This window comes from Pseudoliparis swirei, chromosome 16 (assembly GCF_029220125.1).
Source record: "Pseudoliparis swirei isolate HS2019 ecotype Mariana Trench chromosome 16, NWPU_hadal_v1, whole genome shotgun sequence".
Lineage (NCBI taxonomy): Eukaryota > Metazoa > Chordata > Actinopteri > Perciformes > Liparidae > Pseudoliparis > Pseudoliparis swirei.
This window is the reverse complement of record NC_079403.1, coordinates 4,509,827-4,537,810: the sequence shown is the minus strand read 5'-3', so window position 1 is coordinate 4,537,810 and position 27,984 is coordinate 4,509,827. Positions and strand designations below refer to the sequence as shown.

Genomic DNA, 27,984 nt, shown 5'->3' with positions numbered 1-27,984 from the left:
GCGTGGGAGGCTTTGTGAAGCTGCTGCAGGCAGATCGGAGCCGGCCACGCGGGAAACCTTTCTCTCTCTCTTCTTCTTCTTTCTCTTCTTCTCTCTCTGTTGTTTACCATGTCAGCGTAACGCTGTCTTGTGTGGGATCTGTTCGCCGTCAGGCAGGAAGTGCAAAGAAGCGACCAGGAAGGCCGTTTCCTTCTCGTGTCAGTCGGGAGCTGGAGTCGTTGTGTCTTGTGTCCTCTTTTATTTTGAAGTCCCCGTCTCTCGTGTGTTTCCCTCCACTTCCTGTCCCTGATTGTTCACACCTGTGTCCACCTGCACCTTCCCTGTGTATTTAAACCCTGTTTGTCTCATTGCCCAGTTTTGGTACTGCTGTTAGAGAGAGAGAGAGAGACGGGGATAGAGAGAGAGGGGGGGAGAGAGAGAGAGACGGGGATAGAGAGAGAGGTATGGGGAGAGAGAGGGGGGGTCAGTGTATTGTGACAGTCGGGGAGAGTAAAGTGTCTTCTGGGTTTACAACAAAAGCCGATTCATACGTTGAAGGTTAAAGATAAGAGAGAGAGGTGTAACGTATAGGCTAGGGAGCAGGTGTGTGTGTGTGTGTGTGTGTGTGTGTGTGTGTGTGTCTGTGTGTGTGTGTGTGTGTGTGTGTGTGTGTGTGGGGTCGCCTCAGACTAAAGATGAAGCCGGCAAGAGAAAAGAATTGTTAAAAAGAAAAGTTCCCCATGAGCTCATTTACATAGTTCCTTAATAAGTCACTGTGTGCCGACAGGAGTGTGTGTGTGTGTGTGTGAGAGAGAGCGAGAGAGTGTGTGTGACTGAGAGAGAGATTGTGTGTGTGCGAGTGTGTGTGTATGTGTGTGTGACTGCGTGTGTGTGCGTGTCTGTTAGTGTGTATGTGTGTGTGACTGCGTGTGTGTGTGTAAGAGAGTGTATGTGACTGTGTGTGTGTGACTGCATGTGTGTGAGTGTGTGTGTGTGTGTGTGTGTGTGTGTGTGTGTGTGTGTGTGTGTGTGTGTGTGTGTGTGTGTGTGTGTGTGCGCGTGTGTGTGTGTGTGTGTGGCTGATGGAGGCCCTGGATGACTTTTCTCCCATTATTTTCTGTTGAAGAAGAGTGTGTGCGACTGCAACAGGATTATAAAGGCACACACACACACACACACACACACACAGGGCACAACCCGACCGCCACAGTAACACGATGGAGCTGCACCTGGTGAGAAATTCATTCTCTTGGAATCGGGTCGCCGTGCTGCGGATTGAACGCCGTCCTGATTGATGACCTGAACATTTGGTCCTCTGCGTGTGTGCGTGTGTGTGTGTGCGTGTGTGTGTGTGTGTGTGTGTGTGTGTGTGTGTGTGTGTGTGGAGAGAAATACAGAGTGCATCCAAATATAGCAATAAACAGGTCAGGCAAGAGTTGCTGACGGTGCGTTTTCTGCCTGTTTTTTTCCTTATTTTCGATGATTTATTCTCCTTTTTTATGGGGCGAATTATACAAACATTCATATGTTTATCATCGGGGTTCGTGAGGACGGAATCTTCTGGCACTTTGACGCTGTGATGCTTAACCCTTGTGTTGCCTTAGGGTCATTTTGACCCGAATCAATATTACACCCTCCCCCCGCCTATGGGTCATTTTGACCCGATTCAATGTTTCACCCTCCTGTTACCTTTATATTTACTAACATATTTTACCCTTTGGGTTTAATTTGACGCCAGCAATTAAAACCTCCAGAAAATTATTAGAATTAATATTGTTTTCCAAGTTTAAGTGTGAGGCACTTTATGTTTGTTTGTTGACTACCGAAAGAACACCGACATTAAACATTGAATGGGGTCAAATTAATCCTAAAGCGGGGGGAGGGTGTAATATTGATTCGGGTCAAAATGACCCTAAGGCAACACAAGGGTTAAGCCGCGTGTTTTATTTCCCACCAAAATTAAATAAAACTGCCATAAAATGGGTTCGATCGGCAGCATTCACGCCTTAATTTAATGAGAGAAAAGAGAGCGATGCGACGCAACGATTAATCCTCCCGGCGGAGGATCACCGTACGTTTACAAAGTCGTTCTCGACGCCTCTCGTTATCCCATCGTCGTCATTAACGTGCGTTTCAAACATATTCCTCTCTCCTCCAGAGGAGATCCTCCGGTCCCACGTCGCCCACTGGTGGTCGCCGGACGGCGCCCGGCTGGCGTACGCCACCATCAACGACAGCCTGGTGCCCCTGATGGAGCTGCCCATGTTCACGGGCACGCCGTACCCGACGGGGAAGGAGTACCACTACCCCAAGGTGACGCGGTTCAATCGTAGTCGGTGAAGGTCACCGAGCTGTGTGAGCCTACGGGTGATGTCATGTATAAATATATATATATATATATATTAATGATATGAACCCAAACACGAGGGCGGTAGATGTTCAGACGTTTGTGGGACGTCCTCAACGAGTATGAAGCAGAACTAGTGAAATGATAACTGTTTCCACGGAGTTACGCCACAGAGATAAGCCCCGCCCCCTCTGAGGCGCGAATGAAGCTAATGAGGCTCATGTGAGTCGTTGAAAATCAGGGCGACATCTGATTGGTTGTGGGACGTCCTCAACGAGTATGAAGCAGAACTAGAGGTTAGTTCTTCATGGCGGATGAAGGAGATGATAACTGTTTCCACGGAGTAAAGCCACGGAGATAAGCCCCGCCCCCTTTTAGGCGCGAATAATGACTCATGTGATTGGTTGAAAATGAGGGTGACATCTGATTGGTTGTGGGACGTCCTCAACGAGTATGAAGCAGAACTAGCGGTTAGTTCTCTAATGGTGGATGAAGGAGATGATAAACTGTTTTCGGAGGAGATAACGGATAAAATAAGCCCCCCCCCTCTGCTAGCGAAGAATGCTCATATGATGATTCGTTGGAAATGAGGGCGACATCTGATTGGTTGTGGGACGTCCTCAACGATTATGAAGCAGAACTAGTGGTTAGTTCTTCATGAGATGATAACTGTTTCCACGGAGATAAGCCCCGCCCCCTCTAAGACGCCAATGGCAATGAACCACAAATACTCGGGCGGGTAAACTCACGCGAGTAAAGCGTCGTCAGTTTTGTTTTTGAATAAAGGATTACAAATTAATTTTTTGTTTTTCTTTTATTCGATAAATCGGAAAAAAAATTATCTACAGATTAATAGATTGTTAAAATAATCGTGTATCCTGCGTTCCCCGCGCAGGCCGGCGAGGAGAACCCGGTCATCACTCTGTACGTGGTGAACCTCAACGGCCCTCTGCACACCATCGAGATGAGGCGACCCGACGACCCCCGCATGGGGTGAGGCCATCCGAGATTATCTTCATTATGCAGATGACGACGCCCATCAGATTCATATCCACGTGTTCTCTCTCGTGTGTGATCTCTCTCTCTCTCTCTTGTGTGTGATCTCTCTCTCTCTCTCTCGTGTGTGATCTCTCTCTCTCTCTCGTGTGTGATCTCTCTCTCTCTCTCTCGTGTGTGATCTCTCTCTCTCTCTCTCTCTCTCGTGTGTGATCTCTCTCTCTCTCTCTCGTGTGTGATCTCTCTCTCTCTCTCTTCTCAATGTATTAATTTTTTTTCGATGCCACGTCTTTTAATTTCCTTCGTGTCCAGTCAAGATTGTAACGAATTTTTTTTAATCGTATCTCTCCAGCGATGCATCTTCACTTAACGTGTTCCCGGAGTTTAGTTTCCATCACGTTTAATGCCCCCCCCCCCCCCCCCTCATGTTCCAATACATACCCCCGGTCTCTAATCCCTCCTTCGCTGAGGCTCTCATATCGCAAGACATCGTTAAAGTTTCCCTACGATTAAAAAAACAACAATCTAAATAATCTGTCATTAAATCCTTTTTTGTCGCGTTTCCGCCATTTTTAGCGTTTTTAACGATGATTTTCAGACTGTGCCGTGTTTTCAGAGCAACGGAGTAATTCTTAACGTATTTCCTCGTTCCTCCGTGTTGGCCAGTGAGGACTACGTCACCATGGTGAAATGGGCCACCACCACCAAGCTGGCCATCAACTGGCTGAACCGGGCCCAGAACATCTCCATCCTCACGCTGTGTGAGGCCACGACGGGGGTCTGCACAAAGGTGTGTGTGTGTGTGTGCGTGTGCGTGCGTATGTGTGTGTTTGTGTGTGTTGTTTTACACTTACTTTACTCTGTCCACCTGCTTCTACAGAAACATGAGGATGAAACTGAAGGGTGGCTTCACAGACAGGTGAGCAGATTGAAACATGGTTTTTCGTCTTAATTTGAATTAATCTAGATGTCCAGTCGTTACTTTTCACACTCTAGTCGATGTTGTGATATCTCGGTACTTAATTCATCCTTCATTGATAGATTTATACAACATTTTACTCCTAAAAACACTTTGCAGTGTTAAAGAGAGATATCTGAAATGCCCTCTCGATGTTTCACCTGGAAATATATGCAGATATTTAATGAGATACGATCTCATTTGCCTATTTAAACGCAACATGTCAGTACATCATCGTAATTGTAATTGTCTTCCATCCATATTATCAACATCCAGGGTCATATCTAGTCATATATCACATATTCACATGTAGTCTACCACTTTTTTGTACAACTATTATATTTATCGACCTTGTCCTTTGGTGCTTTTGTCCGGTAACATATTTGTTGTACGATCTTCAGAACGAGAAGCCTCTGTTCTCCAAAGACGGGCTGAAGCTGTTCTTCACCCGCGCCATTCCACAAGGAGGCCGGGGCAAGTTCTTCCACATCTCCATGTCCATCTCCCAGGTAAGAGACGAGTTACATCCAAGTCACCCGGACACTCGCTCTATTATTATCCACCTTCATTGCCCTGGTCTGTCACCGTGTGACACTCCTTATGACTCTCTCTCTTCTGTCTCCACAGCCCAACACCAGCACGGACACGCTGCAGTCCATCACCTCCGGGGACTGGGACGTCACCGAGGTCCTGGCCCACAACGAGGACAGCCAGCTGATGTGAGCGGCCACGGAGAGCGCCGGCAGCGGCCCGGCAAAACACGGCCAACACGGCCGCACGCGCTCACAGCCACGAGCAACAGTGTCTCACAATCTAACAGTGATGGGCAACAGTGTCTCATAATCTAACAGTGAAGGGCAACAGTGTCTCATAATCTAACAGTGAAGGGCAACAGTGTCTCATAATCTAACAGTGAAGGGCAACAGTGTCTCATAATCTAACAGTGAAGACGACAGTGTCTCATAATCTAACAGCGAAGAGCAACAGTGTCTCAACAGTGTATCATAATATAACAGCGAAGACAACAGTGTATCATAATCTAACAGCGAAGACAACAGTGTATCATAATCTAACACCGACGAGCAACGGTGTCTCATAATCTAACAGCGAAGACAACAGTGTATTATAACGGTGTCTCATAATCTAACAGTGAAGACAACAGTGTCTCATAATCTAACAGTGAAGGGCAACAGTGTATCACAATCTAACAGTGAAGACAACAGTGTATCATAATCTAACAGTGAAGAGCAACATTGTATCATAATCTAACAGCGAAGAGCAACAGTGTATCATAATCTAACAGTAAAGAGCAACAGTGTATCATAAACTAACAGTGAAGAGCAACAGTGTATCATAATCTAACAGTGAAGAGCAACAGTGTATCATAAACTAACAGCGAAGAGCAACAGTGTATCATAATCTAACAGTAAAGAGCAACAGTGTATCATAATCTAACAGTAAAGAGCAACAGTGTATCATAATCTAACAGTGAAGGCCGACAATGTATCATAATCTAACAATGTCTCATAATCTAACAGCGAAGACAACAGTGTATCATAATCTCTCAGTCAACAGTTTAGTAATAACACGATAGAAACAGAGAAAAAATCCGAAATATAAAAGAAAAAACACGATGCAGAAGGGATGAACAAGAAAATAGAAAGGTGCTCGTACGTACAGTTTTTGATACAGTTTTAAATCACAGATATTAACAATAAATCACATATTGCACATGATAAGTGGAGTGAGGTAGTGTCGGGTTATTACACATATTTAAATATTTTAGTTTTGTATAACGGTGTTTTATAATCTCACAGGAAGAGCAACATTGTGTCATGATCTGTAGTCATTAACGTAGGAACACGGGGTTTAGAAAACCAAAAAGTTATGTGTTTCCAGTCTATAACTTCAGCTTGAATGAACACGAGGGGCCACATGAGGAAACATCTGGATCGGGCGGAACAATCCAACAAGATGATGATTAAAATGCCCTTGAGCCAAAAGGTCATAAAAACAAAAACCCACGGACAGAGCGTCCGTGGCAGCGTCTCTGCGCCTTTAAATGCTTCGATGCCGCGAACAGATTGTTGCTGTCCGACAGGCAAATGGCCCTTTTTTTTAAATGTATTTTATTTTATTGTCAAGAAGCATTTTTTAAAAAAAAATTATACCACCGATGCTGCATTTGCAGAAAAAGCAACTAAAGTTATCGTCTGTCGCGGGCGGCGAGCGGCGTGTTCTTCCACCAGCTCGTACGGTTCCACGCCGTAAACCACATCAGATGGAGATCGGCGTATAAAAAAACAAGCCCTGCTGGATGATTACACACACACACCCACACACACACACACACACACACACACACACACACCTCGGCCTTTTCGCGCGTGCACAAACCCAGTGTTTGAATATGACTTGAAAAAAGTATACGAAAAGGGGGGGTGGGGGGGGTGGCCTATTTCTCTTCCAAAAAATAAATAAATCCCCCCTTCCCCCCCTCTATCATTCATTAATAAAGCGACTCTTCCAGTGAGTGTTTGGGACGTCGCTTCGTTACTTTTGTTGTTGTTTTTTAAAGCTAAACTTTTTTTCTTCTCTCCCTCTATTTTCGTAGATACTTCCTGAGCACCGAGGACGGCCCGAAGCGAAGACACCTGTACAGGTAACCGCGGCGGTTCTCCATTGTTGTTTTTGGAAAACCCCAAAAAATCTGGGAAATTTTTTTCTTTTTCTAAACGGCATCTTTCTTCTTCTCCGCCGCCGCAGCGCCGACACCTTCGGCTCGTTCAACCGCCGCTGTCTGTCGTGCGCGCTGTACGACGGCTGCGACTACATCAGCGGCTCCTTCAACCTCGACATGAGCTACTTCCTGCTGCACTGCCAAGGTAGCTAACGCAGAACTCCGCCCGTCCCTCCACCTCCACCCGTCCCTCTGGGCTCCCTCTCTATGCTCGGACCAACGTACCTCGGTTTGAACAATGAGGTTACGGAGAAAGAAGGTTTCCACTCGTCCGGTTTGGCTCCGTCAAGGGAGAAAATGATATTATCCGACCACATTGACAGTCATTTTTTCATTTTAACAGTCATTTAAAATTTTAATAATAATTGTAAGTCTTTTTTTTTTTTTCGACAATATTTTTTTCATTTTGACAGTCATTTTAAATTGTAATAATCATTTAAAGTCATTTTTTATTTTGACAGTCATTTTTCATTTCGAAAAGTCATTATAAATTTTAACAGTCATTTTTACACTTGTTGGAAGTCATTTTGTGACACTCGGACTCATTTCTGTCGTCGATGAACACCCCGATTTTTGCGTTGTACTTTTTCCCCCCAACGTGTCTCCGATGTGTCTCTGACTCCTCATCTCCTCCCCCAGGGCGGGGCGTCCCGTTCGTGGCCGTCTACAAGACGCAGAGAGACGGCGAGAGCGAGACGCAGGACAGGGAGAGTGAGTGTTCACGCCCACTCTTATGGATTGCATTCGCTAGGCTGCGGATCGTGTTGAAAAGCGACCTTGAAGACGACCTTGAAGACAACCTTGACGGGGGGAAAGGGGGGGGGGAGTGTTTCCGTTGTCGGGATGAACACCTGCCGTTGGTCCAGCATGTCGAGCTGTCATCGCATCGCTCCCCACGACAGGAAGTCCTCATCAAATTACGACCTGATATCACAACGCTGGGATTTGATTGTGTGTGTGTGTGTGTGTGTGTGTATGTGTGTCTGTGTCTGAGTGTGTGTATGTTTGTGTGTGTGTGTGTTTGTGTCTGAGTGTGTGTGTGTGTGTGTGTGTGTGTGTGTGTGTGTGTGTGTGTTTGTGTGTGTGTCTGTGTGCTGGGATTTGATTTTGTGTGTGTGCTTGTGTGTGTGTGTCTGTGTGTGTTTGTGTGTGTGTGTGCTGGGATTTGATTATGTGTGTGTGTGCTTGTGTGTCTGAGTGTGTGTATGTTTGTGTGTGTGTGTATGTGTGTCTGTGTGTGTGTCTGTGTGTGTCTATGTGTGTCTGTCTGAGTGTGTGTATGTGTGTGTCTGCATCTTTGTGTGTGTGTATGTGTGTGCTTGTGTGTGTGTCTGTGTCTGAGTGTGTGTATGTGTGTGTCTGCATCTTTGTGTGTGTGTATGTGTGTGTGTGCTTGTGTGTGTGTCTGTGTCTGAGTGTGTGTATGTGTGTGTGTCTGCATCTTTGTGTGTGTGTGTATGTGTGTGCTTGTGTGTGTGTCTGTGTCTGAGTGTGTGTATGTGTGTGTGTCTGCATCTTTGTGTGTGTTTGTGTGTCTGTGTGTGTCTGCATCTGTGTGTGTGTGTGTCTTTGTCCGTATGTGTGTATGTGCCTGTGTGTTTGTGTTTGTGTGTGTGCGCGTGCAAGGGGGGGGGGGGTTGTATCCCGTAGGTTCAGTGTAGGTTTGTGCTTTGGGTGTGAATAAGTACATCATGTCGTGACGTGACTCGTTTTGTTAGTTTTCAGTACCGCGTGGTCTTGGACTTGAAGCTCCGCCCACGTTGCTGCGCGGACGAGTCTCTCATTGGTTGTTCATGTGCCGTCCCCCTCAGGCATCGCAGAGGTGCACAAGCTGGAGGGCAACGAGAAGCTGCGGCTGACGCTGGACGCCATGCAGATGCCCATCGTGGAGTACAAGGAGATCCACAAGGAGGACTACAGTACGTACACACACACCGCGGGGGTCGCGACCTTTCAGGGCCGGGACCGTTTACCGTATCTGGCCATTGTTGTCGGGGAACCCACCAAAAGAATGAAACAATAAGTTCAGTTTTGTCGGTTATACGTTGTCGTTAATGCCTCTAAGTTTAACACACATGTGTTAGAGTGGCTCAACCAGAGGGGGCTGGTTGTGTGTAGTCGTGTGTGTGTAACGTGTCACTGTGTGTGTGGTGAAACCTGTTTGTGTGTTTGCGTTCCAGCTTTGTCTCTGAAGATCCTGAAACCCGCCGGCTTCATAGACGGGCACCACTACCCACTGCTGCTGCTCGTGTGAGTGTGTGTGTACCAGTATGTGTGTGTACGTGTGTGTGTGTGTGTATGTGTAAGTGTGTGTACCAGTATGTGTGTGTACGTGTGTGTGTGTGTGTATGTGTAAGTGTGTGTACCAGTATGTGTACGTGTACCTGTGTGTGTGTACATGTGTGTGTGTGTGTATGTATGTGTGTATCGGTATGTGTGTGTGTATGTGTGTGTGTGTATATATATGTGTGTATGTATGTGTAAGTGTATATGTGTATATGTGTATGTGTGTATATGTATGTGTGTATATATGTATGTGTGTGTATATGTATGTGTGTGTGTATGTGTATATGTGTATGTGTGTGAATGTGTGTGTGTGTATATGTGTATGTGTGTGTGTATGTGTATGTGTATATATGTGTGTATATGTGTATATATGTGTGTGTATGTGTGTATGTGTATATGTGTATGTGTGTGAATGTGTGTGTGTATGTGTATGTGTGTGTGTATGTGTGTGTGTACCATGTATGTGTATATGTGTGTGTATGTATGTTTGTGCATGTGTGTATGTATGTGTGTGTATATGTATATGTGTGTGTGTGTTTACCGGTATGTGTGTACGTGTGTGTGTGTACCGGTTTGTGTGTGTGTGTGTGTGTGTGTGTGTGTGTGTGTAGAACATCTGAGGTAGAAGTGGTTTCCCATAATCTGTCATTTTAATTTGAATATGTGAACTCCGGCTGGATGACCATGAGCTCCACACAGTCAACGGCACACATACATACACACACACACACACACACACACACACTCAGAACTATCAAATATTAAAAGAGCACATTCCAGACGGGCGCCGTATCCACAGACACACACTCATCACTTCTACGCGTACTCATCGTGACGTCACGCGTGTGTGCGCATGTGTGTGTGTGTGTGTGTGTGCAGCGACGGGACCCCCGGTGGCCAGACGGTGGCGGAGCGGTTCCGGGCGGACTGGGCCACGGTGCTGGTGAGCAGCTTCGGGGCCGTGGTGGTGCTGTGTGACGGGCGGGGCGGCGGCTTCCAGGGCACCACCCTGCTGCACCGGGTCCAGAGGAGGCTGGGCCTGTACGAGGAGCTGGACCAGAGGGAGGCGCTCAGGTAGGGTCATCGGGGGGGCACACCTGTGTGACCCGCCACTGCTCGCCAAACGGTATCCGTGGTTACATGATGCCGCGCGGATTCCCCAGTTGGAGTCCCTCCATCAGAATGAATTTCCTTTTGGAAAGTATTTATAATAAACTATAAATTATATGTTTGACTGTTTATCTTTTATTTTTTACGCATTTAGACGTTTTAGCAGAGGAATAATAATATAGGTCTCTTGGAAACATAGTTGCTATGGTGACAGTGTATATACAGTGTTTATATATATATGTATATACTGTATATATATATATATATTTATACATGTACTGTATATATTTGTAGATATATATATATATATACAGTATGTACATATAAGTATGTATATATTATATACATATATATATGTATATATATATATTTATATAAATATGTATTTATATGTACAATATTGTGATAAGATTCATATTTTTTATTAAAATTAAAAAAAAAAAACAAAATGCATTCTGGATTCATTACAAATCATCTGAAATATTATTGAAATTTTTTTTTTTTTTTTTTTATTTTTTATTGCTGATTATTTAAGAAAACTCAAAAAATCCTATCCTCTCTAAATATAATAAATAGAAAAAAAATATAGTAGTAGGTATTAAAACAAACTAATTGATAAATCTAATTAACTCAAACACCTGGAAACATATGAGAGGATTTAGAGTTTTTTAAGCTGTAAGCCATAATCAGCAATATTAAAAGAATAAAAAATGCAATATTTCAGTTGATTTGTAAAATGAGAAGAAATGCATTTTTTTTTTTTTTTAATTGCATTACAGAAAATAAAGAACTTTATCACAATATTCTAATTTTCTGAGACAGTCCTGTATATATATGTATGTATATTTATATAATGTATATATGTATATATATATACATATATAGATATATATGTATATATATGTATACAGGTCAAATAATACATTTTCCAATTATATAATATATATACATAATGTATATATGTATGTATATATATATATATATATATACAGGTCAAATAATAAATGTTCTAATTTGCATCTCTTTCAGATTTATGTTGAAGGAGCCGTACGTCGACAAAACCCGAGTTGGAGCTTTTGGGAAGGTGAGAATATTCTCTGAGTGTACCTGAAGGCACCACGCATGTGAAGGCACCACCCATGTCGTTGTGACGCTCGGGTTGGACCTCGATGTTCCTCGGGAGCCTAACGGGTTACAACGTCTCCAAAATTCTACTGTTTTCTGAATTTACTTGTTGTTTATTTGTAAATCCACTTCCTGTGATAACCAGTTATCACAGGAAGTGGAATAAGTATTCAGATCATTTACTAAAGTATAAAAGTACTAACGCCACTCTGTGAAAAGTAAAGTATAATGTCTGCATTCACTCACTTAAGTACAAGTATGTGAGTGTTATGAGTGAGTTTTAAAGAAACAGCACATGTGCAGAACCATGTCCCACGTCGGTGTTTTATTAGCTTATATTTTAATTTTTGGGATTAACAGTTGCAGTAAAGTTTATTTTTCTGGTTTCATAGCTTCGCGGAACACAAATGTGTTTCTGAAAAATATTTAAGCAACGTGGGGACAGAGTCCGGTCAAGTTTACGAGGCATCACGGTCCATGAGAACCTTAAAGAGTCAACTTCTCATGAGCTTAAATAAACAGTTTTCATCTTGTATTGTATGTATATTTTAGGGTGACTGTGGGTCAGCGGTCAGCAGGTCCGTCTTCTAATCAGGGGGTTGGCGGTTCAATCCCCGCCCTAGTCGATGTGTCCTTGAGCAAGGCATTTAACCCTGACCTGCTCCCCGTAGCTGCCTCCACTGTGTATGAATGTAACATGGAAAGTCGAGTATTTTAAAAAGCGCTATGTAAATTATTATTATTTCTTTATAATATTTGCTGAAACCCGTCATTTTAGGCACAAATATAAGTACAACGTTGCAAAATCAAAGTCCAAATACCCTGAATGTGGTACTTTAGCGTAGAGCGAAGTAGCTTCCAGCCGTGGCGTTAACGCGCCCGCTGCCCGTCCCTCAGGTGTACGGAGGCTACGTGACCTCCCTGCTGGTCAGCGGCGAGGATTCCCCCTTGAAGTGCGGCGCCGTCCTCTCGCCCATCACCGACTTCGAACTATACGGTAAGCCGCTTGCTTTTTCCAATTTTCTTTTTTTAAACATCTGTGTGTGTAGAGTCAGAAACAAAATGCATCGTGTCGCACCCTCGGTATGCGGGACTTCAACGAGTGTTGTACACATGTATGTACTCTGTGGGGTGAAAGGGGCGGGGCCTAGTCGCTGCAGATACAGCTTGAGCGACAGCGTATTAAGTTTGGAATTTCAAATGAAGACGTGCTGAAAAAAAACATGCTTCCAGAATAAAGAAGACGGAGACGGGAGAACTTGTTTAAATATGAATATGAAGAAGAACCTGGAAACGTGTCGTGGAAATGAAGTTTCATTTAGATCTCTAATTGAAGCCATCTTCTCCCCCCCACCCCCGTAGCATCTGCGTTTTCAGAACGATACCTCGGACTGCCTAAACCTGACCCGAGGGCGTACACGGTAGGACTCGATTGCAATTGTTACGTTTCTAAATCGTGATCTTCGAGCCTCTTATTTAATCTGATTTGTTGTTGTTTGTTTCCTCAGATGGCAAATCTCGCCCACAGAGCGTCTCAGTTCGTGGATAAGAAGTTTCTTATTATTCATCCAACAGCCGACGGTAGGACGAACCCCACGAGGGCACTACCCAGACAATTCTTTTTTTTCCCATGAAAACTCACTTTTATTTATCAAATAAATTGAAAATGAATATAAAATATAGTCAAGACATTAGAAATAATGATTTTTATTGTAAATATTAATGTTGTTCTTCTTGTCGCTCAAAGGAAGGCCAGTTTTATAGCTTCTCTCAGCAATATAACTGTTTTCAGCTGCGCTTACATAAAAAGAGTATTCGGGGGTTTTCTACCCCTCCGCTAGTCTTCTAAGGCGATAACACATTGTACCATTAGAACACTGGAGATGGGCCTCTACACACCTCTGTAGAGACTTCATTAAACACCAGAGAATAGTCATTTACCACTTTAACCATGTAGAGAGAGGATTTATGATTCATTTAATGTTATCTTCATTAATAAAAACAGTGATTTTCTTTGAACTAAAAGGACACTTTTGAATGGTCGTGTATTTTGTTTTACATGAAGCAAAAAAAAAAGAAGATTTTTATATTTGTTGCCGTGTGTATCCTTATGCTTCCCCAGAAAAGGTCCATTTCCAACACACAGCCAAGTTCATCGCCCAGCTCATCAACGAGAAGGCCAACTACACCTTACAGGTACGTGGACGTGCTCTAACTCGTTATGTAACCACATCCCTTTTTCCTGCCTGGTTCAGTTGGTCTCCGAGCCTCTGGGAGCTCCGTGGGCCCGGTGGGATCCAGAGGATTATCCCCCACAATGCCTTGCTTCCACATAATGGGATTATGAGGTCGTCTTGGGCCTCCCGCATTAACACCAGGACTAATCCAATTAGGATGCACTGTGCTGCGGCTGGATGTTCATCGGAGGTTATGAGTAGCTGGAGGATGAGTTACTGAGCGTGACCCTGCTTCCTCTGGGCTTCGTTCAGCCTCAGGTCCACTCGGTCAGAACACCTCAGTCCACAAAGTTACTGTGAGTGCCGTGTGGCGTTAAATCAATTAGTCAACCCTTAAAAAGGTAGCGATAAAATAATCTCTGAGAGCGAATTACAGAGCGGCATCATTAATTTGAATTAGGAATCGATGCTTCCTCTGCCCGAGCTTTATAGAAGCGACCAATTAAACTAATTAGAGCCAATATCGGCTGATTGTGGTGCCACCCGTGACCGATTATCCACCCCCCCGATATCCAGTTGGTGTGCTGACAAACTGTTTGACAGGAGGAGAGGTCAAGAGGTCAAGCCATGTATCATTTTGTACATAAGACAGACATGCACATATTTAATCATGTTATCCCAACTGAGAAAGATATATTTTTTTAGTATATCAAGAGTTTTGTGTGGTCGCTTATATAATAACTGTAATGGTCTAAGAAGAGTGGCACCAGCATGTGATATACATATATATATATATATATATATATATATATATATATATATACATATATATAACATATATATATATATTTTGATTATATATATTTATAATTTATATTAATATTATATATATATATAATATAAATATATATTTAGATTATATATACTGTATATACATTATATATGTATACAAGAAAATTATATTGAAAATTGTGATAGTTTTCTGTTTTAAATATAAAAAAAAAAAAAAAAAACAATGCATTCATTTCATATCAAATCAAATGAATATTTGCAAGCTTTTATTTTTTTTTTAATATTGATGATTACACAGCTTAAGAAACTCTAAAATCCTATGTGTTTTGTTTAATAGACAATTCAAGTGATTGAGTTTTTAAGCTGTAAGCCATAATCAGCAATAAATCAGAATAAAGTTGCAATATTGCAGTTTGATTTTTAAATGAACCAGAAAAGAATGCATTTTTTTTTTTTTTTTTGCATTACAGAAAATAAAGAACTTCATTATATATACATTTACATAATATAAATACATATATATGATATATACACATATATATTTATATTATATAGATATATTATATATAAATATATATAATATATACTATATATAATATATATATATAACATATTATATATATTATATATAATATATATACATAATATATAAATATATATTATGTATATATATATTATATATCTATATATATATATAATATATATATATAATATGCAATGACACTTTTTAAAATATTATACTTTGAGTTTTTCTGACATTTTAGATGTTGTTTCCACTGATGTGTCCACCAGCGTGTCTCAGTCCCTGTCCTCTGTCTCCAGATCTACCCGGACGAAGGCCACTTCCTCCACAGCGAGGCCACACGGCAGCACCTGAGCCAGTCCCTGGTGAACTTCTTCGAGGAGTGCTTCAGGCTACCGGAGCCGCTGTTTGAGGAGGCTCTGGAGGAGGAGAGCGAAGACGAGGGTTAGCTCTCGCCCCGTGGGCCCTAAACCCTTCCCCGCCCGTACGATCGCCCGCCTGACCTCCTGACCTCCGTCCTCGACCCCCTACGCCCAAAAAGCACAACGCTGACATACAGTTGTGCAGAACATGTGCAGACTCTCGTCCGTTCCTGCTCCGATTTTTTTCCGCATTTGGACTCCGCCCCTCCCTGCGTCCGCATGCCCGAACCCCCAGACTGCCTTTCCAGCAGTACGACGGATCCGCCCCTCACGTCCATCTTCAAACCCAGAGTTCAAATCCTAAAAAAAACAACCCTCCCGGAGAGCCAGCAGACAGACCGGTGACCTTCGAGAAGCAGCAGAGACAACAAAGCATCCGGCTTTCACTCAAACTTTACACGCTGCGAGGAGAAGGAACGCCTTCCGGCACACGTGACTCCAGGGGCACGCCCATCGGCGGCGGGGGGGAATCAGACGCCCGGTGACGAACACTTTGGCTCACACTGGCGACGACGACACAGGAAATGTTACGATTTTTAAAAAAGTTGTGAAGAACCTCCATGTTGGATTGTGGTTGTGTCTATTGTACCTACAAGTATGTAAAGAAAAGGAAAAGCTAGCACACAAGCTCTCACTCGGCAATGCTGGATATATTATTTTCTTTTGGTATTCATGTTTTCGACCCCCCCCCCCTGTTGTTCATCTCGTAGCCTCTATTTTTGTGTCTCGGTGATGCTGACAGAATTCGCTGACTTGCACAAAAAAAAAATGTTTGGAAGAAGAAAAAATGCTCCGTTTTGTTTTCCTGATGAATCGTATTTATGCATTTTATTGTGACGCTCCGGTTTTCCCGAACGTTTGGTCTCGACGAGCAAACAAGCATCACGTTGTTTTCGTCCCTGTGCCTTAAACTGTCAGAAAACACCTCACACAAGGCCGATTTTGGAGAAATTGTTAGATTTTTGGGGAAATGCACTTGGTGTAGCTTCTTGTCGAGAGGTAGGAGATGAAATGTGGTTCCCAATAACTACGAAGCTATCTTAGCTTAGCATAAAGACCGGAATTAAAGGGGGGAAAAGCACTATTACATTGTAATAACACATTTAAAAAAACAAAAGTGTGAAACCCACTACAGGTTGTAGTTTTATGGGCGGCTATGACCTGGACCTCGACTTTATGGATTCTCTATAGTCGTTCACCCCCCCCCTCTCCCCCCAGCTTCAAGTTTTTTTAATGCTCAATAAGCATATTTCCCAAAAATGTCACCGGTACTTTCCACAGCTGACACTCGATCGGGAAGCTGAAGGGAGTTTGAAGTTCCACACCGAACAAATAATCGTGGAAATATATAAATATGCCCCGTTGGTGACGCAACACTGAGCTAGAATGTACAGAATCTGCATTGCGTCACGTTTGAGAAAAGTCAAGTAAAGAAAAAGCAGAGTTTTATTTATTATTAAAAACCTTTATGTAACCAGGTGAAACGCATCGAGATAAAAAATCTATTTTTCGAGGGCGGCCTGGTTGGTTCACGAAGGTGAAGGTTCACTTCAAATCAGCAAATATGAATTCATACACGACTCAAGGTTGAAGAATTATAAGGATTGTGCGTTATTATCCATTTGTATATAAGAGGGAAACATTTTTAAACATGGCAAAGGAAATGATGAATTCTCGAGGCACACGTGTCTTTTTATTTTATTATTATTTAAATGACCATTTGTGTTAAAGTGCACGCTCAGCGGTTGTTCGCAGCACTGTCCCCGATCAACTCGGCTCCATGCGGAAACGTTTTGACATCTTGAATGTTCCGTACTGGATTGCATAACTTACATATCTCCAGTAGTACTTGTGGTTGAGAGCCCCGGTCTCGTCCAGCTTTGATGTGTAAATGTTCTTCAAAATATCATTTATATTCTAAATAGAGGGGGAACAAAGTAAACGATACGTGTCGAGTGTTATTTGTGCATAAAGCATTTTGGAAGATACTTTTATTTGACTTTTCATTTCTTGTAGAAGTTGAAAAGGTTACGATGATGTAACCCCAGGGCTCTCGGTGACTTTAAACAAAATTTCCAGGACCAAACGTTTTGGGAAATCTCCGTGTATACGTGAGTATATACCAACGAATGAGAAACGATAAATAGTTTTATAAATGCTTGTTCTTTTAATCAAACTGCGGTAATGAACATATGAATATAACATTTCCAGGACTTTTCCAAAACCTTTGGGATTACATTTCTTCCCAGGCTCTGGACCGCCTAACAGTCCGTTCTCCTCCAGCAACACTTTTCTTAACCTTGAACTTGCTTATTCTGCCAATAGAACAACGGTGTTAAAGAAGTAAATTACATTAAAATCAATCTCAGCAAAAACGTACCGACTAATCTTAAATATTGAATCGGGTCAAAATGACCCGAAGGCAACACAAGGGTTAAAAACATTTCTCCAACAGCACGAAACAAGAGGGAGGCGACTTCCTCCTCGACTCGGGGGTCCACTAGATTTACTTATCAAATAGTTGTTTTCTGCTATCTTATTGATGTCAACGTAATACATTTCTTCTTTTTTTTTTTATTGGCTGGCACACACACACACACACACCGTGAACTTAAGTATTCATTGCTAAAACATCCCAGTAAGCGCTCTGTACTATTCGTTCTACTCGAGTGTGAACTCAGCGTCCACACACACTGAACCAACTGAAGGTTACAGATTAAATTGTTGAAATAAGGATAAAAAGGCACAAAAAAAGAAGATTTTTTTTTTTGCTGTTGAAAATGAATGAAAGCTATTGTGCAAACAAACATCAGAAGAAATAGATCTGCTCAAACACCCCAGTGGACTCGGTGTGGACGGGGCTGTAGTTGTAGATCAGCGCCTTGGCCTCCTCCTCCAGAGATTCAAACCTGTGGGAGCTCTTCTTGGCTGGAAGGAGAGAGAACCAAGACGTACAGATCGTCATGAAACAACAACAACAACAACTAGAACGGGCACTCGGTAGAGCACATACCTTCGTATATCACAAGATTGGGCATTGAATTATGAACATGTTGGCATTAGTTGCATGCCAATTGGATAGAAATTGACCGCGCTATGGTAAAAAGATGTTGACCTTTTCATGACCTTGACCTTTGACCCGATCGATCCCAAAATCTAATCAAATGGTCCCTGGATAATAACCAATCATCCCACTAAATTTCATGTGATTCGGTTTAATAATTTTTGAGTTATGCGAGTAACACGCATACAAATAAATAAATAAATAAATGGCGATCAAAACATTACCTTCCGCATTTTCAATGCGACGGTAACAACACCACATGTTCATACCTTCGTTGACGAAGAAGTCGGCCGTGTAGAAGGAGGCCTGGATGGCCGATGGAGAGTGTGGAATGTAATGCCTCCTCCATTCAAACGGGTTCTTCTCCGGATGCCACTGCACCCCATAAATCGGGTAATCGTACGCTGCCGAGAGGGGGAGGGGAGAGCGGCGATGAAAACAAGTGAAAAAGTGACATAGAGGTGGACGACGGGGCGCGGCGCCTCACCTTCCACCGTGGACACAAACTCGGTGGCTCCGTCCGTGTTGGTGGAGATTACTTTGTAGAAGTTGTTCAGCTCCTTGTTCGAGTTGTGAGTCTGAAAGAAATCAAACAACAATATTTCCTCTCTCTCTGCTTTCTCTGCTCTTAGAAAGAAGCGACTTGGTGGTGCCCAAAAGGAGTAAAACAAACTATGTTTGTCAATAATACGTGTGTCCTCTGTCATGGTGTGATCTCTGGATGGTAGCCGACGTACCGACACCGCTATGCTCCACTTGTGAGCGTTGGCCGTCAGCGGCTCCGACGCCAGGTCCTGAAGGAGTTCAGCCGGGAAGCCTTTAAATATCCTGCTGTCTTTGGCTTCTGGAAATGGGCCACAACAGTATTAAAATACTATACTACTATACCAGTATTAAAATACTATATTACTACAACATAAATAATTATATGTCTAATAATTAAATATATATGTATATATAAATATAATCTATATATATATATAATGTAAACATATTTTTATAATATATAAATTTATATAAAACATATATATTTATATAATATATATTTATTTATATAATATAAATATATATTTATATAATATATAAATGTATATAATACATATATATCTATATAATATATATTTATTTATATTGTATAAATATATAATATATATATATGTATGTATAATATATATTAAATAAATATATATTAAATAAATATATATATATATTATATATATAATATACAGTATATATTATATATATATACATTTATATAATATATATATTTATATAAATGTATAAAATATTTTTAATATTATACTATGACTTATTTTAAGAAAAACCCTGAGAGAAGTGCCCGTAACAACGAGACGTGTCCCTAACAACGTGTCCGTACCGTGGAGGAAGTTGAGCGGTAACGGCACCCCGCTGGTGTTGGTGAGCGACAGCAAGTCCTTTCCACTGGTCAGAACCGTCAGCTGCTCGTACCCGAGGCAGGTCCCCCACACGGGGAAGTAGTCGCCTCTCTCGTTTGCCTGAAACAATCACAGACAATAAATAATAAATAACCCTGAGACCTGCAGTTGATCACATTTGACACGTTTTCTTACCTCGATAGCGAGATCATAGAAGACCTTCGCCGCTCTCTGATAACCCGATGACGTGATGTTGGCGCCTCCTCCCGGGAAAAGGACCCTGTCGACACGCAGGAGCCGAGTCACGACTCGATAACCACATAAATGTTATGCATCTCTTTAAAAAAATGTAAATGTTTTATACGTATTGGGGTCGGACAAAATAGAGAATATTCAGAGGCCTGTGGACTCGTTTTAAGGTTAATGTGCCGTCATTATAAATAGTTTACATTGTTGTTGCTTCGATTGTAAAGTGTCTTGAGTACCTTGTACTTTGCCCTCAACAAATAAAATGTATTAATATTATTATTATTATTATTATTATAAAATGTGTTTTGCAAGTGATGCCCAATACAGCTGGTGTACAAGAATCACGTTGCCTTGAACCAGCGTACCAGTGTTATTAAATATGACTAATTATTACATCTAACCTGTTATTTTAACCTTAAACTCACTTATTCGTCGGCCATGATCATGAATATTTACGAATCATGTCACATGGTCGGGGTAAAAGTCATGATGTCACGGGCAGAACACAGAAAAATCACTTTCTTTTAGCAAACTTGCTTTAGAATAATGGCATTACAAATTTTAATTACATTAATGTTAAAACACATTTATTCTGTACCCCTGAACATAAAGTTAATTATTTACTTTTCTGAAACATCGGCGACGTGAAGGCGTTAGCGAAACAAAACGTAAATGTATTTTATTTTTAATTTAGAAAAAAAATCCAAACCTAGATGTTATATATATATATATATATATATGTTATAGCACATTTACCCGTTAATGGAGTTGAACAGTTTCTTGTACTCCTCCGGTGTCTGGTTAATCCTGGAGACGTAGAAAAGAGAGGTCAAAGGTCGCATAAGGGCTCCGATGTGTATACGAGGAGGAATGGCGGTGAACTCACATGACCGGCACGACCCTCGCCCCCGCCGACTCCAGAGACTTCACGTAAGAGGCGGCGATGTACGAGATCTGATTGGCTTTTGGGAAGCTCACTTCTTGAGCCAGTACTCCTTTTTGAGAGGAAGACCACACACACACACACACACACACACGAGTTGAATCACTTTGTCAGCACGCCGTCACTTTAAAAAACTAAAACCACAATAAAAACCTGTTAAGTCGGCAGAAAATGAAGCCAAATGTCAACAAGCTGGTCATAAACGTACCAATGATGGGTCTGTCGTTCCTCCTGGCTGATGGATAAACACACACACACACATTGTATCAATGTCACATTTTATCGATGTCACATTGCATCGATGTCACATTGTATCGATGTCACATTGCATCGATGTCACATTGCATCGATGTCACATTGCATCTATGTCACATTGTATCGATGTCACATTACATCAATGTCACATTGATACAATGTTACATTGTATCGATGTCACATTGCATCGATGTCACATTGCATCAATGTCACATTGCATCGATGTCACATTGTATCAATGTCAAATTGTATCGATGTCACATTGTATCGATGTCACATTGCATCTATGTCACATTGCATCGATGTCACATTGTATCAATGTCAAATTGTATCGAGGTCACATTGTATCGATGTCACATTGCATCTATGTCACATTGCATCAATGTCACATTGCATCAATGTCACATTGTATCGATGTCACATTGTATCTATGTCACATTGCATCAATGTCACATTGTATCGATGTCACATTGCATCTATGTCACATTGCATCAATGTCACATTGTATCTATGTGACATTGATGCAATGCCACATTGTATCGATGTCACATTGTATCGATGCCACATTGCCGTCCAGGTGTTCAGCAGCACATACCTCCGGTCGGGTCACATCCGGTCTGGTTGCTGGCCGTGAGCCGGCTCACCTTCACGCCGGCCGAGGACAGCGTGTCGTGTAACCGGCTCACGGCGTCCTCGGTCAGCGCCCGAGTGCGCGACAGGATCCAGGCGAAGTCCACGTGGAAAAGGAAGTAGTCGGTACACGAGTACACCAAAGCGTACGACTGGTAGTCTGTGGAGAGCACCCAGTAGGGGTCATCGGGGACACCTGGGCACAGAATAGATCCACGTAATGTATTTTGTTTGGGTATTAAAATAGTTTTAAAATATTATTAAAAATTCATACGCTAAATTTCATGAAAGAAACAGTGTGTGTACCTTTAAAGAAGCTGACATCTAGAATAGCCGGTTGAGATGAATTTTTTACCCTGGCAACACCCTCAATTGTGTTTCTCTTCCCGTTAGACCTGAGCAGAGAGGGGAGAGAAGGAAGAGAGGGAAGTAAGGAGGACGAATGAAAATGACTGAGGATTTCACTTTTTGGCACAAGAAACCCAAATCAATAAATTAAAAAAAATCAGTTAATTTATTTCGTAAGTTATTGGTGTAACATGGTGTATCATATCCTTTGCTTTACAGTTATAACTAAGTCATTACAATATATATCTTTGGGTTTACTACACGCCATCATGGTGTGATATCCAGCCAATCACACAAAGACGAGGCGTGTAACCAATTAGATGTGGATATGATGGTACCGCCCACTTACTGTCAAAAAGGGAAAAAAACTACTCCAGAGCGCGCAGGTTCACCAGGGACTATTTTTTCTCGCGGAGTGATGTAAAAGCGCTTGTCAATGTAAATTACGCGCGCGGCTGTCGGGATTTTGACAATGATTTGCCTTCATACAAAATAAAAAAAATACAATACATGCTGGTAAACATGAGTGTTTTAAGCGGCTTACAGCAGCTCCGCGTTGAGCACTCTGACCGTCCCGTCGGGCCGCAGGCTGTACGCGGCCTGGTTGCATCGCCCCGCTTCAAACGCAGCCGGGAGCTTCTCTATTTCATACCAGGTGCCCATATACTGGAAGGAGAGAGAGATACGTGTGGGGTAATCACAAAGATACTATCCACGCGAGATGAGGTGTTTTTTGGTTGTTTTTTTACCTTCTTGACATCGAAGTCCTCTTGAACCGGCGGCTGGGCGCATCGTCCGCGGTGGAAGGACTGACCGTGAGCGGCCGCCGTGAGCACGGTGAGCAGCAGCTTCCATGGAAGAATAGTTCATGAGGGAAACCCCAAAACAACAGTGACAGTAGTGTAACAGTATTGGAGAGAACATGTCCCAGAATACTCCGTTACAGTAGATTATATATATACACATATATATATATAAATATATGTATTTATATATAAATATATATTTATAAAAATATGGATGTATTATATATATTATACATCCATTTTTTATATATATGTATTTATAGATATAAATACATATAAATATATACATATATATGCATGTATAAATATTTATATATATATACACATATATATATATATTTTTTTTTTTATTCCAGACTCATGGGTCCATAAAACACAACAACAATATATAAAATACAATACAATAGAGGACACAGGTCCAATCGCTGCAGCTAAAAAGTAACTCGTGGTTAAAAAAACATACAAACACTTGTTCCATTGCTTCCAGAAACAAGACAAAAAACAGATTAAAAATTAAAAATTAAAGTTATAAATAACAGAAAGGTGCGTACAGTACCTGGAAGGCCTTCATGTCCAAGTGGCTACAACAAAGTTGTTCTGATGGGAAGAGAAATATCCACAAAAAAAGGGACTTCTATGTTGCTCTACAATCCGGTGCTCCTAACTTAATGGATCACTGTTTTGGGGGTTTCGGAAGAGATTCTTTTTTTGACATGCCCTTTGGAAGGGAAACATGTTTCAAGATTCGTTTACAAAACCTTTAACCTTTGAGGAATGGTTTGTCCCTCGCTCCTTCACATATAAGTTAGATAACAGCCGTATTGACAGTGCTGCGTCACGTTGGCTCAAATCAGTGGAAACAATGTTCAGATCGATGGGGAACCGTGTTGAATAAACCCAGAGGAGCCACGCATCCGAAAAGGAAATGTCTCAAATAAAGCGACGAGTTCTTGAGGTGTTACGCTTTTATTTTTTAATTTGTTTCGGGTGCACGTTGAGATGAAGTTTGCAGCACAATCCCCAATCGCTCAGCTCCACGAGGACACGTTGACATCTTGAATGTAAAGAACATTCCCATGTGGGATTGCGATTGAGAGATACATAAACATAATTACCTTCGCATTGAAAATGCGGAAGGTAATGTTTTGATCGCCGTGTATTTGTATGCGTGTTATTCGCATAAGTCAAAAAGTATTAAACCGAATTGCATGAAATTTGGTGGGATGATTGGTTATTATCCGGGGACCATTTGATTCGATTTTGGGATCGATCAGGTCAAAGGTCAAGGTCGTGAAAAAGGTCAAAATCTCATTGAATTGCATGAAATTTGGTGGGATGATTGGTTATTATCCGGGGACCATTTGATTAGATTTTTTGATCGATCGGGTCAAAGGTCAAGGTCGTGAAAAGGTCAAAATCTTCTTTTTACCATAGCGCGGTCAATTTTTATCCAATTGGCATGCAACTAATGCCAAAATGTTCATAATTCAATGCCCAATCTTGTGATATGCGAAGGTATGCGCTCTACCGAGTGCCCGTTCTAGTTAATGTTGTGCATAGATCCAAATGAACACCGTAAACATAAACATGTCTGCATGCAGAATTCGTGGCGGCATTCCTCAGCTGTAAAACCAGTCACGTTATCCACAATAACAATATGTGTGACTCCCCTGCGTCAAGATTCATGTTGCACGTATAAATATATTTCCTGTTGCCCTTCTCCAACTTGTTTGGGGGCAGAATCAACAGACGGAGGCCGTACTGCATTGGTCGTGTTTTTCTCTTGGAACAAAATGGACTCCAACTGCATCTCCGTTTGCAAACCCCGTGTTCGCATCACGACGATAGATTAAAATCGGAATATATAAAGCTGCTCAAAGGGACTCGCGGCGGTGCCGAGGACGGGGTTGTAGTTGTAGATCAGCGCCTTCCGCTCCTCCTTCTCGGATCTGAAGCTGTGGAAGCTCTTCCTGGCTGCAAGGAGAGAAAACGGGATTTACAGATCACGACCGCGAGGGGGTGGGGGGGGCACGAATCACGCTGGTGTACCTTCGTTGACGAAGAAGTCGGCGATGTAGAAGGCGGACTTGATCGCCAACGGAGAGTGTGGGATGGGACGGCTCCGCCATTCAAAGGCGTTTTTCTCCGGATGCCACTGCGTCCCGTAAAACGGGAAGCGGTACGCTGCCGGGAGGCGAAGGGGAAAGTATTCATTCACAACAAAAAAGTGAAAGTTTTTTCACTTTAACCCTCCTGTTACCTTTACATTTACTAACATATTTTACCCTTGGGGTCAATTTGACCCCAGCAATTAAAACCTCCAGAAAATTATTAGAATTAATATTGTTTCCCAAGTTTAAGTGAGAGGTACTTTATGTTTGTTTGTTGACTACCTAAATAGCCCTTTAAATATATAAAAAAGTTGATATTTCTTATATGTTTGACACAGTGAAAAACAGCCTGGGGTCAAATTGACCCCAAAGAACACCGACGTTCAACATTGAATGGGGTCAAATTGACCCGAAAGGTAACAGGAGGGTTAAACAGGTTCCGATGGATTTCCAGGACTTTAAACTACATTTCCATTACCAATTTTGTGAAATACATTAAAAAGTGATGAAAATGTCGTATATAAACTAACAATGAGGATTCCAAAGCACACAGTATATAACCCGAGAGACAATAGTTTGATTTAAAGAATAAACTGCAAGTATGAAAGAGCGTAGGTCGGCTTATATTTTGAGCCTCATTCTTTTAAAAGCATATTTATCATTTAAAACTCGGCGTGAACGCACATAACAAGTTTCCAGGACTTTTCCCAAAACCTTTTCCAGGCCTGGAGATAACCAGGGTTTTCCACGAGGGCCGCTGCGTCGAGCCTACCTTCCACCGTGGACACGAACGTTATCCGTCCATCCGTATTCGTGGAGAGGACTTTGAAGAACTTCTTCAGCGCCTTGTTGTTTTTATGATTCTGAAAGAAAAACAAGATGTAGGTCAGCGACAATGCACCAAACTACACATGTGCACAACCGTGTCGTCTTCCACTGCTCTTCGTGCTCGACGACGTGTTCACGGGAGGAAAGGCTCATATTTCACCACAGCGATAACGGTGTCACCGTGGCAACCAGTGATACACATGCCGGCTGTGTGTGTGGCCGTGTGCAGTTTGACAGAACCAAAGACACACACATTCTCATTTATAATACGTACTGGGGTCATCGCTGTGAAGGAGGGATGGAGAAATGTGGGTGTGTCTCTGTGTCCACTGATACACACAGAGGAAGGAAGGGAAGGAAGAAAGCTAGGCAAGGAAGAAAAGGAGGCAAGGAAGGAAGCTAGGCAAGGAAGGAAAGGAGGCAAGGAAGGAAGCTAGTCAAGGAAGGAAAGGAGGCAAGGAAGAAAGCTAGGCAAGGAAGGAAAGGAGGCAAGGAAGGAAAGGAGGCAAGGAGGCAAGGAAGGAAGCTAGTCAAGGAAGGAAAGGAGGCAAGGAAGTTAGGAATGGGCGGAAGAAAAGGAGACAAGGAAGGTAGGAAAGGAGGCATGGAAGGAAAGAAAGCAGGCAAAGATGGCAGGAAAGGAAAGAAAGGAGGCAAGGAAGGAACAAAAGGAGGCAAGGATGGTAGGAAAGGTAGCAAGGATTGTAGGAAAGGAAGGAAAGTAGGCAAGGAAGGGAAGGAAGAAAGCTAGGCAAGGAAAAAAAAGAGGCAAGAAAGGAAAGGAGGGAAGGAAGTTAGGAATGGGTGGAAGAAAAGGAGACAAGGAAGGTCGGAAAGGAAGGAAAGCAGGCAAGGAAGGATAGAAAGCAGGCAAAGATGGCAGGAAAGGAAAGAAAGGGAGGCAAGGACGGTAGGAAAGGCAACAAGGATTGTAGGAAAGGAAGGAAAGGAGGCAAGGAAGGAAAGGAGGAAAGGAAGGAATGGTAGGAAGGAAGCCAGGCAAGGAAGCAAAGGAACGGAAGCTAGCCAAGGGCGGAATGAAAGAAGGAAAGGAAGGAAAGGAATGTAGAAAAGGAAGGAATGGTAGGAAGGAATCCAGGCAAGGAAGGAAAGGAACGGAAGCCAGGAAAGGAGGCATGGAAGGAAAGGCTGCTGCCCCCCCGACGCAGGCAGGCAGCAGCAAACTGACCTCATTAACACATCTCACCCCCGGTAACGTTATACATGTATATAAACACTTCTCGGTAGCGGCCACACCATTCTTCTAGAAATGTTCTCGTTATCATCATCATCATCATTATCATCACTATTATTCGTGGTGTGGGTCATGTTTTCCCATCGTGAGTGCAGAGGCCGACGTACCGACACTTTCAAACCCCACTTGTGAGAGTGTTGGGTCACCGACTCGGAGGCCATGTCTTTCAGGAGCCGCGTCGGGAAGCCTCGGAACATTCTGCTGCCTTTGGCTTCTGCAAACGGGTCAGAACATTATTATTATTAACACATTTAGTTTGTCATCAAAATTACATTCTCAGAACATGTTTAAAAAAGGAGTTTGACACAAAGATGGTTCACTGTCATCCCATAAAGTAGGATAACTCTGTGCTGGTACAAGTAATAGACAAGTAGCCGACGTGTATATTTTACTGCTAATAACTACAAACGTGGCGTTTTAACCCATTCAGCTCATTCGCTAATCTAAACCGCGATGTGTGGATCATGTCAAAGTTGTGTCGAATAAATTAATTGCAAAAACAAAGAAAAAAGATAAGAGCTGAAGCTAAATTGAGTATAACAGCCTGAGTATGAGTAATCCGTACCCTTGGTGAAGCGCATGGGCAACGTGACGCCGCTGGTGTTGGTCAGCGACAGCCTCGTCTTCTCACTCGTCAGGTAGA

The 27,984-nt window shown here is 42.3% G+C and overlaps 3 protein-coding genes across 5 annotated transcripts in view; 1 reads left to right on the top strand and 2 right to left on the bottom strand.

The window, feature by feature from the left end:
- Positions 1–16,665, top strand: part of LOC130206621 (dipeptidyl aminopeptidase-like protein 6) — an 89,142-nt gene extending 72,477 nt beyond the window's left edge. The window contains exons 9-26 of the mRNA XM_056434672.1: positions 2,138–2,292; positions 3,222–3,319; positions 3,989–4,112; positions 4,203–4,241; positions 4,682–4,789; positions 4,908–4,999; positions 6,895–6,942; positions 7,047–7,165; positions 7,660–7,731; positions 8,832–8,939; positions 9,201–9,270; positions 10,186–10,380; positions 11,446–11,500; positions 12,439–12,538; positions 12,904–12,962; positions 13,050–13,122; positions 13,664–13,737; positions 15,333–16,665. Coding sequence (XP_056290647.1) covers positions 2,138–2,292; positions 3,222–3,319; positions 3,989–4,112; positions 4,203–4,241; positions 4,682–4,789; positions 4,908–4,999; positions 6,895–6,942; positions 7,047–7,165; positions 7,660–7,731; positions 8,832–8,939; positions 9,201–9,270; positions 10,186–10,380; positions 11,446–11,500; positions 12,439–12,538; positions 12,904–12,962; positions 13,050–13,122; positions 13,664–13,737; positions 15,333–15,482 — 1,739 coding nt within the window. The 3' untranslated portion in view covers positions 15,483–16,665. The remainder of the gene's footprint in view (positions 1–2,137; positions 2,293–3,221; positions 3,320–3,988; positions 4,113–4,202; positions 4,242–4,681; positions 4,790–4,907; positions 5,000–6,894; positions 6,943–7,046; positions 7,166–7,659; positions 7,732–8,831; positions 8,940–9,200; positions 9,271–10,185; positions 10,381–11,445; positions 11,501–12,438; positions 12,539–12,903; positions 12,963–13,049; positions 13,123–13,663; positions 13,738–15,332) is intronic.
- Positions 16,666–17,599: 934 nt separating this feature from the next.
- Positions 17,600–24,760, bottom strand: LOC130206409 (gamma-glutamyl hydrolase-like). Of its 2 annotated transcripts, XM_056434364.1 has the most exons (14): positions 23,704–24,760; positions 23,091–23,189; positions 22,886–23,007; positions 22,300–22,388; positions 21,959–22,189; positions 21,317–21,343; positions 21,052–21,160; positions 20,922–20,972; positions 20,112–20,196; positions 19,898–20,036; positions 19,257–19,363; positions 19,007–19,097; positions 18,789–18,923; positions 17,600–18,383 (listed from the first exon to the last, which is right to left on the bottom strand). In XM_056434364.1, the coding sequence occupies exons 1-14, from the start codon at positions 23,716–23,718 to the stop codon at positions 18,265–18,267; spliced, it is 1,419 nt and encodes a 472-aa protein (XP_056290339.1). In that variant the 5' UTR covers positions 23,719–24,760; the 3' UTR covers positions 17,600–18,264. The 2 variants fall into 2 exon arrangements, with proteins under 2 accessions (XP_056290339.1, XP_056290340.1); XM_056434365.1 differs by lacking the exon at positions 21,317–21,343.
- A 102-nt stretch (positions 24,761–24,862) lies between these two features.
- ggh (gamma-glutamyl hydrolase (conjugase, folylpolygammaglutamyl hydrolase)) overlaps positions 24,863–27,984 on the bottom strand; it is an 8,321-nt gene continuing 5,199 nt past the window's right edge. Inside the window, exons 5-9 of one of the 2 annotated variants that reach the window (XM_056434366.1) lie at positions 27,907–27,984; positions 27,449–27,555; positions 26,031–26,121; positions 25,197–25,331; positions 24,863–25,121 (exon numbers count right to left, since the gene is read on the bottom strand). The exon at positions 27,907–27,984 is cut by the window's right edge and continues 61 nt beyond it. In XM_056434366.1, the coding sequence (XP_056290341.1) occupies positions 24,997–25,121; positions 25,197–25,331; positions 26,031–26,121; positions 27,449–27,555; positions 27,907–27,984 (536 nt within the window). In that variant the 3' untranslated portion in view covers positions 24,863–24,996. The remainder of the gene's footprint in view (positions 25,122–25,196; positions 25,332–26,030; positions 26,122–27,448; positions 27,556–27,906) is intronic. The other variant, XM_056434367.1, reaches the window with a different exon arrangement.